This window comes from Corvus moneduloides, chromosome 6, assembly GCF_009650955.1.
Source record: "Corvus moneduloides isolate bCorMon1 chromosome 6, bCorMon1.pri, whole genome shotgun sequence".
NCBI lineage: Eukaryota > Metazoa > Chordata > Aves > Passeriformes > Corvidae > Corvus > Corvus moneduloides.
The window spans coordinates 40,502,490-40,521,137 of record NC_045481.1 but is presented as its reverse complement, the minus strand read 5'-3'; the positions used below and the strand labels follow the sequence as shown (position 1 = coordinate 40,521,137).

General features: G+C 41.5%; 1 protein-coding gene and 1 long non-coding RNA gene across 2 annotated transcripts; one reads left to right on the top strand and one right to left on the bottom strand.

Moving 5' to 3' along the window:
* Positions 1–737: 737 nt before the first annotated feature.
* On the bottom strand, positions 738–7,108 carry LOC116446009. The gene is made up of 3 exons (XR_004240981.1): positions 7,028–7,108; positions 2,610–2,730; positions 738–1,903 (listed from the first exon to the last, which is right to left on the bottom strand). It is a non-coding gene; the product is annotated as an uncharacterized LOC116446009 (long non-coding RNA).
* A 99-nt stretch (positions 7,109–7,207) lies between these two features.
* LOC116446008 (astacin-like metalloendopeptidase) lies at positions 7,208–17,613 on the top strand. The gene is made up of 13 exons (XM_032113212.1): positions 7,208–7,489; positions 7,721–7,745; positions 9,972–9,988; positions 10,370–10,394; positions 11,241–11,312; positions 12,146–12,280; positions 12,825–12,942; positions 13,677–13,855; positions 13,981–14,065; positions 14,463–14,590; positions 15,593–15,708; positions 16,132–16,357; positions 17,337–17,613. Exons 1-13 carry the CDS (start codon positions 7,421–7,423, stop codon positions 17,369–17,371), a joined length of 1,230 nt encoding a protein of 409 aa, XP_031969103.1. The 5' UTR covers positions 7,208–7,420; the 3' UTR covers positions 17,372–17,613.
* The last annotated feature ends 1,035 nt before the right edge of the window (positions 17,614–18,648 follow it).

The window sequence follows — 18,648 nt, the reverse complement described above, 5'->3', positions numbered from 1 at the left end:
ACCACTTTGAATATTCCACATCATTCATGACTTCAATTTCCTACAAAAAGAATTTACTTTTTTAAAGGAGGAATACAAATGTCCACACAGAACCTGTTTGTAATATTCTTATCAGAGACAGAAGGCAAATACACGTGCAAAGGATGGAAGCAGACCTCTAAGTAGAAGATTTCTCAGAGTGCCTTGACCTTGATTTGTTGCTGTACTCATGCTGCATCATGTGCAGATTTACAACAGAACCATCCCTGTAAGAAAACAGAACTGCAGTTCAAATCTTCCAGTACAAATAAATGGTTTTCCTGCATACAAACCTGCGAACTGAGAGCCAAATCTGAGTTCATTGAGGAGAATTGAAATCATTAGCAAAGATGAATCTAAAGCCAAAAGGCTAGACTCGAAGACACTCAGATTAAAGTTTGGCCATGCATGTTTCTATAAGCTAGCTAGATAAATCTAAAATAAATGAAATATGAAAACATAGATAGGCTTTTCTCTTTAGCAGAAAATCTCAAGGCAGCCTCTCTAGTTTATTTCAACTGCATGTACTCTGAGGAATGTGTTCACCGAGCAACAGAGGGAACCCTGGTAACGGCTTGAGAAATTGTAGTTGTAGGTAATGTGTAAGTGTGCCTTTAATGTGTTCAATAACTAATGGGATAGTTGCTGCAGATGAGTGGGAAAGAAAGGCCCCTGTGGAAGCTTTTTCTTTAATGTAATCACAGCTGTAAGCCAAGGTTAATTTAGCCATAGCTCCCTTGGGAAGCATCATGGATAGACAATTCAGGGTTTGGGTAGCAGCCATCCTCTGTTCTGGGTTCTGTTAGGCCCACTCTTCCCCAAACAGTGAAAGCAACAGACTGGCATCCTCATGCTCCAGGATCCTCTAGACCCCATGGTGAAAAATCCTGAAATTCCTGGTGGCCTGAATGAAATCAGTAGTGGAAGGGGGAGAGAGGGGCAGACATATGTATACATTCAGCTCCTCCTGCTGCAGAATGGGGGAAAAAATTGTTTTCTTTCCAGATGGAATTGCTGGAAGGGCAAATCCATGGTGCTGCATTTTTTGTATGTGCTTTTAACAGGAGTCCTTGCACGGCACAGAGAAAGAGGCAGGAATGGGTAGCCCTCAGAAACTGAGAGGGGATGAAGGGTGTTTTTCCTGTTAAATGGTTAAATCATAGGTTGCAGTTGTAGATTTTAAAATGTGAATTATTTCCTTGTAAAAATTAAACCACAGCAATGAGAGGTGACAGGGTGGTTAGCCCCAGCGGAGGCTGTGCTGTGCAAACCACCCCAGTGACTGACAACACAAAGCAGGAAAGCCTTCGGCCTCCCACCCTTCCTCCCCTACCCACTGCAGCTCTGCTGGTGCTGCTCCAGCATCCCCTGCATCAAACCTGCTTGTCCAGTCACTCTCCCTGCTATCCCCAGCTCTGCTGCTGTCTGACCTGGCAGGGTGGCAGACCCTGCTGGTCCAGTCTGGACCCTCAGCCCCCAGGCCAGACCATGTCCCTCAGTGTGGCTGTCTGAAGCCCACCAGGTTTTGGTTACATGCTCACAACAGACACTGATCAAAACACACTGCTGGCTGTCCTGCACGCTCGGGAATCCACGCTGCATCAATTATTTTGGTCGAAGCTTTAGAGATCACTGGTTGCTTCTTTGGAGGCAAATGCTCTCTTTGGCAAAAGACTCATGGAACATGAAAGCAGATTCTTTGTTTTAATAACTTTGAAGTTTATTATCAGGTAATCTTTCCAATGTTAATATTTAGCCACTAGTATCTATTTGGATAGCAGCTTGCGTAAAACAAAACAGGGGCTGTAAGAGCTGTGCTTTCTTTTCCTAAAGTACTTTCCTTGCGTCCAGGTAAAGTCAGAAGTGGCAGAGTGTCCAGACTCACCTGTTCAGGAGACATGAGAGGAGCTACAGATCATCGTCCCAGAAGCAAAGCAAGCCATAAGCTAACCTGGTGAATGGGTGCAATTCCCACTGTGCAGGGAACTGGCATTAGAAAAGAACAGTAAGAGCGAAACAGCCTTCTCGAGACTCCCACTGAAATATTAAAAAATCCTGCTGAGGACAGCTGAGAAGCCAATATGTGAATAACAAGCAAAGGTATTGAGACGTATTGAGACAAGCAGCACAGTCAGAGAGCACAGACAGCCTTTCTGATGAGGGAGAAAGGAAAAAGAAGTCAGAGCAGTGATATTTGAGCAAGGGACAATTCCCAATCACCAATGGACTCTTTATCAGGCAGATCTGTGTACCGCAGAGGCAGAGATGTGCTTTCCACTTACAGCACACACAGGCAGCTCCCATGCACTCATTGGAGAGGTAGACATGAGAAATTTCTTCTCCCTTAGTTAAATTGCCAAGCAAGCACTCACAAGGGTAACTTTCATGGCACGGTTACTGTAAGCAAAAGCTTCCCCGTAAGCAAAAGGACACAGGAGATCAAACCAAGCAGGGGAGCTGGCTGGCATTTCATAATCTGTCACAAGGAGATCTCCCGAGCTGCGGCAGCACTGGGTGATGGCGTGTGTCCCTTCAGAGGGCAAAGAGACCAAAAATGACCCCAGGCACCGCTCAAACAACTTGCACCTTACCCCATCACATGGATTCCTTTGCAATCAGCATAACATTGCTCTGCAGGCTGGAAACATCATGTAAACCCTTTGATCCATCCTTTCTTCACCTAAGGGCAGCAGACAAATCAGATGGCTTCTCCTGATAAAAGAAAGGAATTTGTTGGTTTTTTTCAAGGCAATCAGAAGTTCATTACTAAAATTGTCCAAATTAAAGTTCCAGTTTCATCACTTCCATTCCCCATCCCTCAGTCCAAATAGCCATTGGACCACATATCATTACAAAAAAAAAATGCTAGTTTAATTGCTAGATTATGCTTTGCTAAATTTGGCCTTGAAATCAGATTTTGAAATTAAAATCAACTTGTTTTCAACTTTTATTTTAGAAGTTACAGTGTTTTGACTATTCCAACATATTTATTAGGTTTTTTTTCTAACTGCATATTTTTCTTTTGTAAAGAAGAATCTATCGCAAAAAAAAGATCTTTTTCTTCATTGTCCTTCTTCTGATGACAGACTGAAGTTTAAAGTTTCTAGGTTTGGCTCTTTGAATAGAAAAGTGACTAACCAATAGCAAGCCAATATTCATCATTTTAGGTTTGGGTTCTTTCAATAAACAGTCAGGGCTAGGACTGCAGCTGGAGCTTGTCAATAATATCATGGAGGATGTGTCAGTGTTTTGCTAAAGAACCTGCAGACCACGTGGATTCATTGGTCCAGATGGTGTTAGCAATGACATGGAAGCCCTCAAAAATTGAAAGCAAAACAGAAAAGGTAACAGGAATCCCAACAACTCCAGGTCCTCTCTGGGAGGTAGGATCCAAAGAAGTGTGAAGAGGGACATGAAGGACAAGTAAATCTATGGATGCGACAGGTATGGTCTTGGGCACTGGAAAACAGCTTCTAACTCCACTTTGACTTGCCTAGAGCTGTCTTTCATAACGCGTGTCAGTCTCCAATATAGGCACTTGAAGTCTGTGCTGGTTACTTGTGAAATCCTCAGGAGCTGCCAGCACTTCAATAATACTACTCTTCACCAGCAAAGTGCAGTAGCAGCTGACATGAATTCCACTGAAATTGTCCACTCCTAATCACTGCACTTCCGAAAAGGTCCAGGCAACTTGGAAGGAATCGAAATGTAATTCTAGAACCAAGAAGAGTGGAATTATTAGACTAAAGGACTGAAAGTCGTTTAAGCCAGCACAAAGAAAGCTTGTGTGAGGACTGATTTGTAGCTGAAAAGTATCTGATCATAAAGACACTACAGAAAAGGAAGCTATTTCTGTCTGATTAGGGCACTTGGAATTAGTGAGGGGGAGACAAAAAGCACTGAGCTGAAAGCACTGCACTGCAGCAGACTTCTGGCCAGAGGACAGGGGTTCATAGCTCATGAACCCAGAAGTCAGTGGAAGCCAGAATTCCTTTTCCAAATGAAAGTGAGCCAAAATACTGAAATGCTGCACAAAGCAGACATTCCTGGGAAAGGATACTGAGCAATTCTAGCTAAAATAATATATTCCTGGTTCAGGTTTGTCATTAACCCCAGATTGCATATGTAATTGTGTGGTGTTTATTCATGTGATGCCAATCCACAGAAATTTCAGTTATGTGTTGTGGTCCATACCATTGCTTCAATGGTTGGTTTTGGTAAAGGTGGACAATTTTAAACTTTCAAGATTAGTAAGTATCTTACCATGAATCAGTTATGGTAACTATCACATAACTTCCACAAGCTGTTTGACATAAAGGTTTCTATTAGTTCCTGGAATTATTTTTTTCCTGCATTTTATGATACAGCAATTAGTAGAAATTAGTGCAATTTCTTTCCCCAATTAAATCTTGATGGTTTACATTATATTTTGGGAGCTGTTTACAGTGAAAGATTCCAAAGAGAATAACCATATTACACATATAACTAAATGACATATGACTGAACAAAATCTGAAAGATTTCCTCAGAAGTGTTGTAGCTTTTATACATCTGCTGTTTTGATTTTGACTATGTACATTTGCAGTGAATTCCCACATCAACAGAAGAGAAAATATTTTTTTTTTTAATTGGTGTGTAGATATATTATTTTCTTGGTTATGCCTACAGATTTCTGCAAACCAGCCTATGTCCTCAGGTGTAACTCCAAGTTTTGTAGTGGTCATTTAGGAGAAGTGCTATTTTTGCTGAAGACTTCTTGCAGACTATGACACTGTCCAAGTACTTCTTAGCATTTTGTTATTAGTTTTGGACACCTGCTAAGAGTTGTTCACATGTTCAAAATCTATGGAGTCCCTACTGTCCACCAGAAACTGGGATATACTGACAGGAGAACTCGGGCCTGACAACATTTCCCACGTGCTTTTCTTGTACGCATGCAAAGAGAGCATCTCTTTGTGAAGTCCTTGTTTTGTTCCTAAAGGTTCAAAACAATTTCTGTGACACTTTCTCTAGTAGAGGTACAAGCTTTATTTTAGCTAGTAAAACTATGTCCTATTTTTGCAATATCTCAATAAATTAGAGTGTTTTTTGACTAGTGAAAACAGGTCTGCTGACAATTCCTCCCCCATGAATACCACACTTTGGAAAATAACCAAACATTGAATCTAAATACCAGGCACAAACCAAAGGTGATAAGATCTTCAGAACTGGCAGGAGCCGTGAGTGCCAGCACTTCCCCTCGCTCTGCTCTGTGTACTTTGCCAGCTGCAGCATTTATAGCCACATCCTTGATCCCAAATAGCCATCTCCACCATCAGCACTATTTGTTAGCTTATGGAAAAACGTGGCATGCAGCAGTCTATTTCATGGACTGTTTAGTATGCCAGCATAGTCACATGTTTAGGATAAAACATGCTGCATCATTTTTGCCAGCCCAGTTCCCTCACTCTTTCCTGAGCACACGCAGATAATCAGTCATCCAGGAGTAGTATTTTCCCAAAAACATGCTACAAAGATGCTAAGGTTACCAACCTTCCTAACTTGCTTTTAAAGTTTATTTTATGCCCTCACTACTTCTCATCTTTCCTTTTTCTCCTGGACTCGTTTTCCCTGAGAGTGGTCTGATTTTTCCTTTTTTCCCCCCATAACTCTAATGGAAGCAGGTTATGTGCAAGCCCCATTTTGCAGTGTGTTTTTGGTATGGTTTTGGCATGCCACGGTATCTGGCATCATGGACTTTTGTTTTGTCCTTGTGTTGAGTGAGAAACATGGAGAACCATTGTCCCACTGCAGACCAGAGCTGCACAGCTTTGCTTCAGCACAAGGAAGATTTTCATGCCTCTGAAACATAAATATTAAAAACAGACACTTAGCACTGCTTATTGAGAACATTTATGTGCACAAAGGACACACAGCAGGATTAGCATGTGGACAATGGCTGCTTGATGCTCTTTCATGGTCACAAGGTCCATCTGCTACCCTGCTGTGTACTAACCCATGCCTAGGGCATACATTCCTCCAGCCAGTGTGCAGAGATAGAAAAGGAAAAGTAATATCCCCCTGTGCTGCCTCCCTGTGGGGGTGACAAAAGTTTATCCCTTGACTTCGCCAATCCAGACTTTCTTAAATTAGTCAGCAGTGTGCACTGCGAATATTCCATCACTAAAATAAAGAGTAACCCCCTCCAATACAATTCAGATCGCATTTCCATCTAACTCCTACTCTTGACTGGGTATGATTTCGAGACAAATAGATGGAAAGCTTCCTGCTGCTTCTTGATTCATTCACCAACATGGAGAATTTCTAGAACATTTTATTCAATACAGAAATAAGGAATACAGTGTGAGTGGGTTTAAAACTCACTCTGAGGGTATCTGAGCACTAGCATGTTCTAGAGACAGAACCAGTGCATTTTATGATTCAGTTTCCTTTTCCATGCATGGAAAACGCGCTCTGACACAAAGCAAAAGTGTATCAGAGACCAGACGCTTTCCCAGCTACAGCAGCTTCAGCAAATGGTTCACTAAGCAGAGCTTTGCTGTGAGAAGAGGTTGCTGTGATAGGAGGCTCAGTGGTTTTTGGTTTGCCTCCTACAAGCATTCCTAGCTAGATCTGCTCATTGCTTCCTACATCCATTTCTGGACAAGTGCACCCCTGCAAAGCAAATCTGTTAATCATTCTCAAAATGAGTAAGTGCTGCTTATGCTGCTGCTCTCTTTCCCCCTCTCTGATTGCTGGTCACAAAACTCGTAGGGACACCTATTACTGTCAGACTGCCAGAAATAATGGAACACAGGAGACGTTCCCGATGTGGTGAAACATCAAGAAACACAGAGGAAAAACTAAAAATCTCTATATATAGAACCATAAGGTGAGAAGACGAAGGGTGTCCTCTCAGGGAAGACACAGTCATAAGCTCACTGAGTAACCATGTGTTGTACATTTCAAAGCAGCACAATACTGTCACGGCCTCCCATAATCTCAGTGACATAAAGGAAAAAGTCACCTACCCTCTGAAATCCTAACAATCCAGTACTCTGGAAAGCTATCCAGGAACAAGGGCTTCCTCTGAACATTTCAGGAGAGATCCTGCAAGAAGCAGAGGAAGTGCATGGCAGCAGAAGCACGAGGCTGAGCCAGCTCTAGAGAGCAGCCCGAAGGACTGCGGGAGGCCTGGGGATGCTACAGATGGTGGTGACAGCGATAGCGCAGCACCGGGAGATGCCCAGAGGCTAAACTGGCTGTTGAGGCAGCAAAAGAAGTTCGCTTCCTGCTGAGATTCCCATTGGCTGGGGCAGGAGTTCTCAGGCCAGGCAGAGCAGGCTCTGCTGGTATATCTAGCCGCAGCGCTCCTGGGCGGGCAGAGGTGAGGACTCGCACTGGTGGTCTGTCCCCACTGCACAATGGATCTCAAGAGGTTCCTGGTCTTCGCTGCATTTCTGCTTCACGCTGCTCTGGGCTTCCCTATCCAGGTGAGAGCAGCTCCATACAGCTGTGCTCCATCTTCTAGCTGATCTGTTCTTCTGGGACTGAAGCCGTGAAGGCCCACTTTGATAAATTTCGTGCAAGAATATATTAGTAATATAATAATAAATAAGGGCAATCGAATAATTTAGTTGCTCCTTTCATCCTTATTTTGATGCTATTGTTGCTGCATTTGTTAGCTATGGAAGAATAATGCCTTTTACCTGTTGGTTTTGCAGGAGAACTATGAAAACAGCACAGCAAGTAAGTAGGATTTATACTGTATTTTAAAAACAACTGTTATTTCTTGACTGTTTATTACATAGATGGTTTTTACTTGTTTTTAGAGCATATGAAAGCACTGACACAGGCCTTTTGAAAAAGGCTATGTTTCATAACTTGTTATTGAGCTGAATGCAGATGTGTTTTCATAAAGATGTGCTTTACACAGACTTTTGGGGTATGGTTTATTAAGTTAATTCAGATGTGCTTTCACAGGCTTGAAAATAAAATTTTAATTAGACATCTTGATACCTTTTCATTAAGTTGAATGTTATAATAAGACTGCTAATCATTTGCCTCCTTGCCTACCTCGTTGCAGCTGTAAGAGAAAGGGATGTCAGGCATCAAAGAAAGCTTTGCTTTGTTCTGCTTTGGAACAGGCTCAGCTGAACAGCTTTTGTTAACTTGCAAAATATGAGGAGAAAATTGCAGATCTTCAGAGGTCAATGGAAAGAAAACTGTAGGCAGACTTTACAGCAGGAAACTAACAGGCTGGGTGTGATGTGTGTAAGAAGATGACACCTTGGAAAAATTTGCTTGACATAGTCAAAGCAAGTGACAAAAGAAAATTGACAAATTCTTCTATTGAAATGTCATTTATGGCATGGAAAAAAGGGATGTTGTAAAATTACTGCTCAGTAAATTTAGAAGGGACCAAGGGGCATGCTTGCTCAAGTTCGAGGTACTCAGACTCAAAGTTGCAGGTTTATTGGGACAAATGCATACAATGAGTTTTAATTTATCATTGGTACTGCTTTTTGTGCCTTTTGAGACATCCTTCAGCATCTACAGTGAAGGGAAAAATGAGCTGTATAATTTTGAAAGCCCTGTCACACCAGATGTTCATTTCACCAAGGAGATGGCAGATGCCTTCTCTGGTGTCTCATTTCGGTTTTAAAAAGAAGTTGCAGGCTTTATGTGCCTAGGAATCTGGAGCCTAATTTCCACTGACTTTGACTACTCAATTAATCTAGTGCGTCTTGGGTGCATAAATTCTGAATCTGGTCAACCCATCTCAAAAATGTGCCTCCCTGCAGAATGTGTTTAGATGCCATGGATCTCTCTGATGCAGCTGGTGGGAACTGACTGAACTTTTCTGTAATAAACCACCATCATTACAGTGGACTTCCACTGCCATATAACTGAAGTAACAGTCTGAAAACACAGACTGAAATATTTTTGGCTCAATAAAAGCAATTCTGTTGCAGGTGCTAGATAGAGTCTGTGTTTGAGCAATAACTATGAAAAGGGAAAGGTGCTGCAAGGTGTGATAGAGCTTGGCATATATTTTATTGAAAAAGAATATGGTCAAAAATTGGGGCATAGGTGGGCTTGGAAATAATAACTGTTTACATGAGTGTTCTCTGTTTCAGTGTTGAATAGGAAAAACAAAATTGTTTCATACCTTGACAAGGAAGACTGCAATTATTAGGAAACTGGAAGAGATTGCCAGATAGGCTTGCAACATATCCATCATACTTAAGAACAGGTCAAACAAACTATGGGCAGGAATAATTTAGATAAAACTCTTTCTGCCTTAGGGAAAGCAGACAAACTGATGACCTCTGGAGGTCCTTCCAATTTTTAAAGTTTTTTGATATTATAACAGTGAAGATAGAAATTTATACATCAGGTCAGATTTTCACATCTGGTTTGTGCCTAGAATCCGATATTTGGTAAAAATCAGAGGGCATCACAGTAGAAAGGCACCTTAGGACCCAGAACGATACCAAGCTGCTGTCAGTTACATACTGAAGCTGAGATTATTTTCCTCATGCTAAATTATAGCCTCCACCCCATGTTATAACTTTATTCTTTGACACTGTGAAACCAGAGGATATTGTTGAACTGGTTAGCCTGCACCTGTTGCAGAGAAGTCTGGGGACAAAGCATTTTTTTGTCACTGGTTTCTTTTGTGTTTCTTTTTCCACACTGAAGCTGATAAAATGCTTTGCTGATTCTTAGATGGTAAATGACCAGGATTCTGTCTCTCAGCACAATCTACTAGGAATTTTCATAGCTGTTTGACTAAGTATCTTTTTAATTTCTCTGCCTGTGCATCAGCTAGTGCGCTCCATTCCCCTCCATGCAAAGGGATCTGCCAAAGGCATTCCCACAGCTGAGGAGGTCCATCCTACTGAACACTGTGAAGTTGCATTCAGAATCTAATTTGTCCCTTTTGCTTGTCTCTCTTTTTTTTTTTTGCAGCAACAGAACCTACTGAGGTAAGGAAAGCTAATTCAGCTCTTCTGATCACTGTGGGTTCATCATTGTGGAAAGTAAGGTCAGGACTCTTGTACTCCACCTGTAGCTACATCTGTGCAGCACAGTCTTCTTCACTCAACAGCGCCTCAGAGTGTATCTGAAACTTATTCCACACTTCAGATTGCATTTCCCTTTATGATATCCCTATTTGCCAAGGTACCAAAGAAGAACATCTACCACCCCATGGTACTTCTTTACACATGGCAAAGTAGATAAAAGCTGCATTGGTGAAAGATACTTCTAGTGGTAGCCTGGATGCTGTTGATAATTTATTTGTTATATTATTTAATTTAATGTTATATTATAAATTGTGAGATAATACTAATGTATTGTTCTTGCAGGTTACTACACAAGAGGATATATATGGTATGTATTACTCCATCTGCAAGTATGCATTTGAGAGGATATACTAATTGTTATCTACTCAGTTACTCCAGAAAACAGCACATGCTTAACACAAATTAACCTTTTTGAGGAATTTTAAATGAATGCACTCACCACAGTGTTTCATGCAAAGCAAAGTCTCTTGGTTTTTGCTAATTGCTTGGCCTTGGCCTCAGCTGGTACTTTTGCTAAAAATAGCTCTGCTTAAGTAATGTCCTGAATTAAGTCACTTCCAAAGGTTCGAAGAAGTACAGAGGTCCTGTGTTTCTGCTTTTTATTGATGTCAAGACTTGTTGCAAAATACGCAGAGTTGGCTGGTTTTGCTTGCTAGGCCTAGGAGTCACTGATGCTGGGCTTAGCTGGGGACATCAGTCTGACCAATGGAACAGGAATACCAGTTTCATTGGTTTCGAGGGTTTTTCAAGAGGTCATCATGTCCAGTAAGAAGTAGCAGGACTGCTCTCCGTCCATTTTTGCTTCTGGTATCTTATGTTGGGGATTTGAGTGAGAGTTGTGCATAGGGAAGTAAAACTCTGCCATCTGAGACTTAAACTATGATGGCTAGGGAAAAAAAAAAGGGGAGACAATGGAATAATTGAAGGAGAATGGCTCTTGGGACTAGATTAATGCCAAAATAACCACAGCTGGGAGGTTCTCAAGATTGTGTCACTGAACAAACACCTACATGAGTGAACATCCCTCCAGTCCCTAAATAGGCTCTGTACGTTTTACGTGCATCACTGGAAAAATCCTGCATCATCAGATTAAAAATCAGGACTCATATTTTCCCTGGGAATGAGAAAGTGATACTCTTGTATTTCTGCATAGAATCTCCTTTGCCTACAGAGACTGATGAGGAGGATGAAGATATTTTTGACAAAATTCTGAAAGTTAACAAAGGTAATGCCACCAAATCCCTGTCTATAAGGGGCCTGTCTTTGTTGCTCTTTGGGGGTGATGTGGGAGGTACAATGTCTTACCACAATCTGTGCAAATGGTTTTCCCATCTTAGGCACCACCGTGTAAGAGATACCACTGGGATTATTGCGTGGTCTGCCTGATAGCATCTCAAAACTATTCTGTCAGTACTGAAGGTGTGGAGGCAACTGAAAACTATTCAGACAGTGTCTTCAGCTTTAGTTTTCAATATCTTTGTCATTCTTTGGACATAAAGAGAAAATGTGGCTATTTGGATGCTTTGTTATTTAACTGCCTTTTTCTTGAATGAAGCATCCATCGCTTGCATTCAGTCATCATATGGCTTTGCAGTACAGACTCCTAGATAAACTGCAGTCAGTTCCATGCTCCCTGCTCAAGACTTCCTCTTCCCTCATCCTTCCAAACATTCCCTGATCTATCAGCTTGTCTTTCTCACATTTTCTCCTCCAAGAGTCATTCAAGTAGCTTTACTTGAAGTAGTCTTTACAAAGAGACACATTCAAGTAGCTTTACTTGAAGTAGTCTTTACAAAGAGACACCAAATATTCCTACAGTTTTCTCCTGACAACACTCTTCTTTTTGGTTTGCCCACCTTCTTGGGTTTCCTTATTGGCACCTCTTGCTTTTTCCCAGCACCTTCCTGGGGAGATATTTGATGCCATTCATTCAGTGTCACATGATGGATGTTTAAATAGTACCAAAGTAAAACATCGTTCTTACTCTTGTGACTGCTTGTTTTTCCAAGTGTCCAGCAATCTATGGTTCAGATGTTTCCACCCTTTCTCTCTCCCCAGACAGCTCTCAGTTCCTGCAGGAAGGTGACATAGTTCCCCGAAGGAGTCGCAGTGCCATCAACTGTCGCCATTGCAACTGGCCCCAGTCCAGTGATGGGATTGTTCGTATTCCCTATGTGTTGGATCCTACTTATGGTGGGTTTAAATTTCAAAATTTTTTTAAAATGGATTTTATCCAATACACTTCAGAGAGAAACTTACATCTAGTGAGCACACAAACAGTTGAATAAATCAATTCTAAGGTTTTACTTGTGCTGTGCAAGCACAGATAAATTTTAAGTTACCTGAACCAGAAAAAGATCAAATTTAATTGGGAAGTTTTGCATCCATAATGTTTTGGGACTGGTCTCTTGGAGACTACAATAACCATTCCCTCTAATGGTGTCTGTCAGAATACCTGCCTTTATAAGGGTTATGCCTATTACAGTGGGGCTTCAGTGGTCTGCTTTTCATCAGCAAAACAGCTTCCTATAGTTGTCTCGAAGTGTCTAATAAGGAGATACATCAAAAATCACCACTATAATTAAGTTGAAAAAAGAGGCACCTGAATACATTTGGACAAATACCTGGATAAAGGGGATCTCATGCCAGGTTGTTAAAATCTTAAACAAAATTCAGTACTGAGCAAAAAAACAAGAAAGAACCTAGGCTAATGTTAAATTAACCCTTTCTTCCCCAGAGGAGAGTCATGTAAAAGGGATTCATGATGCCATGGCAGAGTTTGAAGCACTTACTTGTATTAATTTTGTGAAGCGCAAGGCAGAACGTGACTACCTCAGTATTAGATCTGCTGATGGGTGAGTTGAATGATAAATTAACAAGTTATTTCTACACTGTTTTTCAATCCTTTCCTACACTGATTCTGTGTGACCTCAGAGAGGCTTTTGTTTTATCACAGCACCAAGGTATTCTCCTTGGATACCTTATTAGTGCAAGGGCTCATCAGGTACATCAGGAGCTCACTGTAATGCAAATCATGGAAAAGCACCATTAAGGTGGAAAGAATATCTAAACTCACATTTTCTGTGTGGTATAATGCATACTTGAGCACAACATACATTGATTACTCTAGGTCCTATTTACACAAGTAAACTGATTTTAACTTATGAAATAAACAGTTCTTTGAATCACACTGTTGCCCATCAAGCTCAGAATTAGAACCTATGAGAAAATTGTTCAACATTTGTTAGCTTGAAAGTGTTATTCATCCTAGCTCCATCTCTGATACAGTGTTTAGCATTTTGAAAAAAAAAAAGTTATTTCAAGGGAGTTAAAGTAATGGTAAAGTCAGAATTCAGGAGCCTCTGTGCTAATGAAAGTCTTCCAGAAAGATTTAGCAATGATCACACTCTTCATTCTTTTATAAGCCATGGTCACTTTTGCCTCTGTACACTCTGACTATCATAGTGGAGAATGACGAATCCTTCCATTCCCACAAGAGGTGTGAAGCAAGATTCTCTGCTCTGCCTCTTTGCCTGCCTACCAATAAAAATTCCATAAGTCTTCTGTTGTTGTCCAATGCCTCTCTCAGCTGCTGGTCCAATTATGGGAGAGTAGGAGGTGGACAGACTGTCTCTGTGATGAAAGGAGGCTGCATGTGGAAAGGAGTAATTCAGCATGAACTGGAGCATGCTCTGGGCTTTTTGCATGAACACTCTCGAAGTGACAGAGATAAACATGTAAAGATCATGTGGGAGTACATCAGTCCTGGTAAGTACTTTGAACTCCTCAATGTAGGAAGTGGTGTAGACACGTCCTACTGCTCCCAATTCTCCTTTCTTCCCTGAAGGGAGTAGGTAGGAAGCATACTCTAAGTACAATATCATATATTACAGCTGACAGACCAGACTTCAAGAAATTCGAAAACTCCAATAACCTGGGTCTTCCCTATGACTACTCCTCAGTAATGCACTATGGCCCGTAAGTAGCAGCATGGCATTACTATTTTCAGAACTCAAATCTTACATTAGAATTAGTTTCTATCATAACTCTCTCCTAACTACCGGTTTCCCCCGTTCACCTTCTGAGAAAAGCACCATGAGTCAGTTCAGACAAGCTGCTCCCTAGGACTGGGATACACTCACTATCCCTTAGCTTCCTATTAGGGACCACTTCACTGCTGGGCTTGGGATCAAAGAAGGGCATCTGGACATTGACTCTGCTTACTGCTGGACATCTCAATGAGACCTATTTAAAGAGCACTATTAGTCACAGCAACAGCTTATGTACAGTTCTTGTTCTCCCTCCAAAGCATGCCATTGAATCCTGAAAGAAGTTATGGTGCTTAGAGAACATAATTTCTCATGGGTTTTTACAGATACACATTCACCAATACCACTGGGAAAGCAACTATTGTACCCATTCCTGATGGATCAGTACCTATTGGACAGAGACAGGGGATGAGCAACTTGGATGTGGCCAAAATCAACAAACTTTACAACTGCAGTAAGTATCTCAAAGGCACCCCACTATCTTCAACTCGGATTTGGGCACGTTGCAGAGACAGCAGTTTTTCATCAGACTGTGAGACTGTTCTCATAAATTCCTGGTACCCACCAGGGTTACTCTGGGAGGAAATGCAAAGGTGAAGCTGGAGGCACTTTGTGATTAGTGAGAAAATTGAAATGGCCTCTAAATTAAATCAGGCACATTTGCTACTAACATAAGTGGCTGCTGTGCAACTGGGCTAACTGCTTGCCACATTGTAAACGTCAATGGAATTATTTGGTTTCTTGCAGTTTAGCAGACAATTATAAATCCCAAAAGAGCCAGACATCACCATTCCTCACGGCAGCTGATATTTAAGACCTGAGCCAAACCAAAACAGTTGTATGCTCCTTTGAACTAGAACAGTTTCATGTTGCCTTGTTCAGTTTTCATAAGTTTGTCATTCTAAGTTTGCATGTTTAACTCTAAGTTTGTATGTTTAAACTCTTTATATTTAACCTCTGCTAGAAGAAATTTTTGTATACAATCACAGAAATTTATTCAATCAAAGAGAAAAAACCTGATGAATAAAGTATTACCTCTTGCACCGCAAGTGCTCCTCCTAAGCTTAGAATTTAAGCATTGCAGAGGCATCATATTTGTGCTTGACTCTTCTGACATCGCTTAACTTTCCCTTCTCAGTGGAAAACAGTGGCACCAACTGCAGTGAACTGAAACCTCTCACACTCTTTATAGAGGTGGAGAAAGAGATCTCTTGCTAAATGGCAGATGTAATCAATAAAAGTCACACTTTTCAAAGCACTACTTTACTTTCCTCTTTGATGCATTATGTGAAAATTAGGACAACATGATTCCTCATATTAGTCAAGATGTACCAGTACTCTGAAATGAATGCTGACAGATCAGAAAACAGAGATCAGTCCATTCTGAAGAGATTGTAGTTGTGAATGACTGAAAGCTTCTGCAATCCTGATGCTGAAGCAAGCATTTTTTCCCCAGGTCGCTGTAGCACTATTCTTGATGGACCTTCTGGGTCACTGACATCTGCCAACCACCCAAAGAATTATTCAGATAATACCAACTGTGTCTGGCTCCTCCGAACCCGATCCAGAAAGGTAATCAGGTTAATAGTGATCTTGAAATATGGCTGAACTTCTTTCTGTGTTAAGCATCTTGTGCTTTGTCTGTACAGCAGTTGCCAGATGGGATCTTCTCCATGAGAGAAATTTCAGACTAGTCTCTACTTCTCAAGTGCTTAAGCCAGGTATAGGCAAAGACAATGCAGAGTTGTGATTTTGAAAAACTGCCATATGTTGGGCTTGAGGTTTGCAAAATCATGACAAAGCACCCTGAGCATGGGAGCATTCAGTGATTAGATCTGAATCCTGCAACCCCAGGGGAAGAGAGGCAAAGCTGGGTAAGCAGTTCCAGTCTGTTAGTCCATGCTTGGCTACAGTTTAGATTCTGTCTGTTTGAAGGGACATTCCCTGAAAGAAGTATACTTATATATTAAAAGCTGATTTTCTTTTTCCTTCCAGGTTTCCCTGCACTTTCAAGCCTTTCAGCTGCAGAAAACTAGAGGCTGTCAGGGTGACTATGTTAAAGTTTATGATGGATCCAGCAAGTCTTCTCCAGTTCTAATGGACAAGACCTGTGGATCAAAGATACCCAATGACATAGTTGCTTCTAGTAATCTTATGCTCGTAGAGTTCATCACAGATGGTGCCCATACAGCTTCTGGTTTCCAAGCCACCTTTACTGCTGGTAAGTCTGAGAACAAGGAGAATGGCAAGGGAAATAGTCTGTGTCAAATCAACCTTCCTATTCACTCAGGAGAAACACTGAAGAGTTGCTCTCCACGAGGGTCATCACTTCCTTCCTTGCTTTTGACATAATGGGTCAGCTCTACACTGACAACATTTATTCATTTATGCAGATGGGGCCACACTCAGGAAAATTGGTGTTAGCCAGGTGATTCACAGTTCACCTTCCCTCTCAGATATGTGCCAGTCCAAAGCACATGCCAATAAAGGGTAATCAATTTAAAGATACTGCTAGTGTTACTAGCACAGTAGAAACAGAATAAATTGTAATGCAGCATTTCAGTATATCATTTCTCTGGAAAAGATGCAGTTTTTAATCACACAGTTCAGAGAGCGAGATAGATCTATGGTGGGCAAGGTCACCCAGCCCCACGGCAAGAAGAGAGGCAGCATTTCCATGGTCAGGATTCCTGGAACCTATCCAGCTAGAACACATTTTCTTCAGTCCCACTTAATTAAGAGCTAAGGCCACAACAAAACAATTAAGTGACCACAGGCTTGAGAGATAGTGTGTACCAGCTGGAATAAAGGCATGCCTGTATGTGAGTGTAGCCTACAGCAATGGTGCAGCTTGTGTTGGTGGGAAAGGAAGCTCAGCTGTGCCATGCAGCCTTGTATTTGCCATGGAACAAGAACAAGCACACAGAGTTTGCACGAACCCACTGAAATGCACTAACTTCACTGTACACCCAAACCAAACCAGCAATTTTGCATTGTGTCTTTGTAGTGTCTATTTCTGTCCACTGTTGCTATGGAAGGAAAGAAAAGTAAAAAACTCCCCATCCCACTTTGATGTGTCCACAAATATAAAGCAATCTTAGCTGCCAGATAAAATGTGATTTAGCATGTACATATTTTAGAGATGCTATGGTTTGTTCAGAGACCTCTGAAAGCTAAGTATTCTCTCATTTCATTTACAGTGAGGAGACAAAGAAGATCAAGCATCCACAACTGACTTAATGAAGAAGAACCTATTCTGTGAATATTGCAATTATGTGTTTCCTACTTTGTTCCTATCCTGGCTTGGATCAGTATGAAATTTAATTCTATTAAGAATCAAAGTTTTCATCTTCCTGAAAAAGTTTATTCCCCAAGCCATACAAATGTAAAAATTCTAGACATCTGGTGTGTCCCTCCTTTTGTCTGCACAGTTAAGTTATTATTAAACAATTGAATAAAAAGCTTCATTTAAAAAAACAAGTTTCCATTTCTCTTTTCCAGTAGTCACTTCCAGCCAAACACGCTGTCAACGTGGTCTGACTCCTTAGCCCCCTTCATTCAGCCATAGGGTTGTCTCTTAAATATACCACTGACATAATCATGGGTTTTACTTATTTGGCTGAACAACTCCAAACTTTAAAAAATCATTTTATGGTCTTCACAGTCTTGAGCACGAAAAGGTCTTGGACAGACTCGTACCCCAGCCTAACATTTCCACTTCCAAAAATGACTTCCGTTACAGCCTTAAATCACAAGAAAGGTGGATGAGACAAATCTGCTTCCAGGAAAGAACTGGTACTTCCTATTGCAGCTTTCCCTGTACAGTTCTGGCAGGCAGGGTCTGGCAGTGCAAGTGGCTCCAGCTGCTCTGTCTCCTGAGGAGAACACAGACAACCAGCCGTGGTGGTCAGCAACCCACGTTTGGCATGTAACTTCGAGAACACATGATTCCTTTGTTCTGCTATTTGCATGTTTTCCCCTGATAGGTTAATGTTTTCTCCTCTGTGTTTTATGCATGAAGTCATGTATATTCATTTCCCAGCTTTAATATGTATCAGTTCTAGAAAGTTCCTTGTTCCTCGACGCCCCATTGGATCCTTCCCTGAGTCCCGCCTATGTGTTGTTCCTATTGGTTCCCTTCCTGTCAACCCCGCCTACCTGTCTCTATCCCATTGGCTGAGATCCCTTTCCCCACCTATTCTGTACCCACTATAAGACCCCTGGACCCTCCTACCAATGGGTCTATTTGTCCCTGTCATTTTTCCGGAATAAAGCTGTGTGGAACACATACGGAGAGTCCCCTCTCTTTCTTCTTTGCCTTGGCCTGCGTGCCTGTTTAACAGCGACAGGAAGATACAGCCCCTTTTGGGTGAGGAGCTCAGCCCCGTTTTCATTGTGTGCTGGGCACTTGAGTTCCGCCTTCCAGAGGGGTTTCGGCGTTGACCTCCAGGCTTCTTTGTGTCAGCATGCGAGGGGTAAAACCCCCTTCTGCCAGCTCCCAGTGGCTGGAAA

Bases quoted from the DNA above. Each gene is read 5' to 3' on its own strand.
- LOC116446008 (XM_032113212.1), top strand. From the start codon at position 7,421: ATGGATCTCAAGAGGTTCCTGGTCTTCGCTGCATTTCTGCTTCACGCT. The intron at 10,395-11,240 runs GTATGTATTACT...ATTTCTGCATAG, and splicing joins TACACAAGAGGATATATATG to AATCTCCTTTGCCTACAGAG. The intron at 11,313-12,145 runs GTAATGCCACCA...CTCTCTCCCCAG, and splicing joins AATTCTGAAAGTTAACAAAG to ACAGCTCTCAGTTCCTGCAG.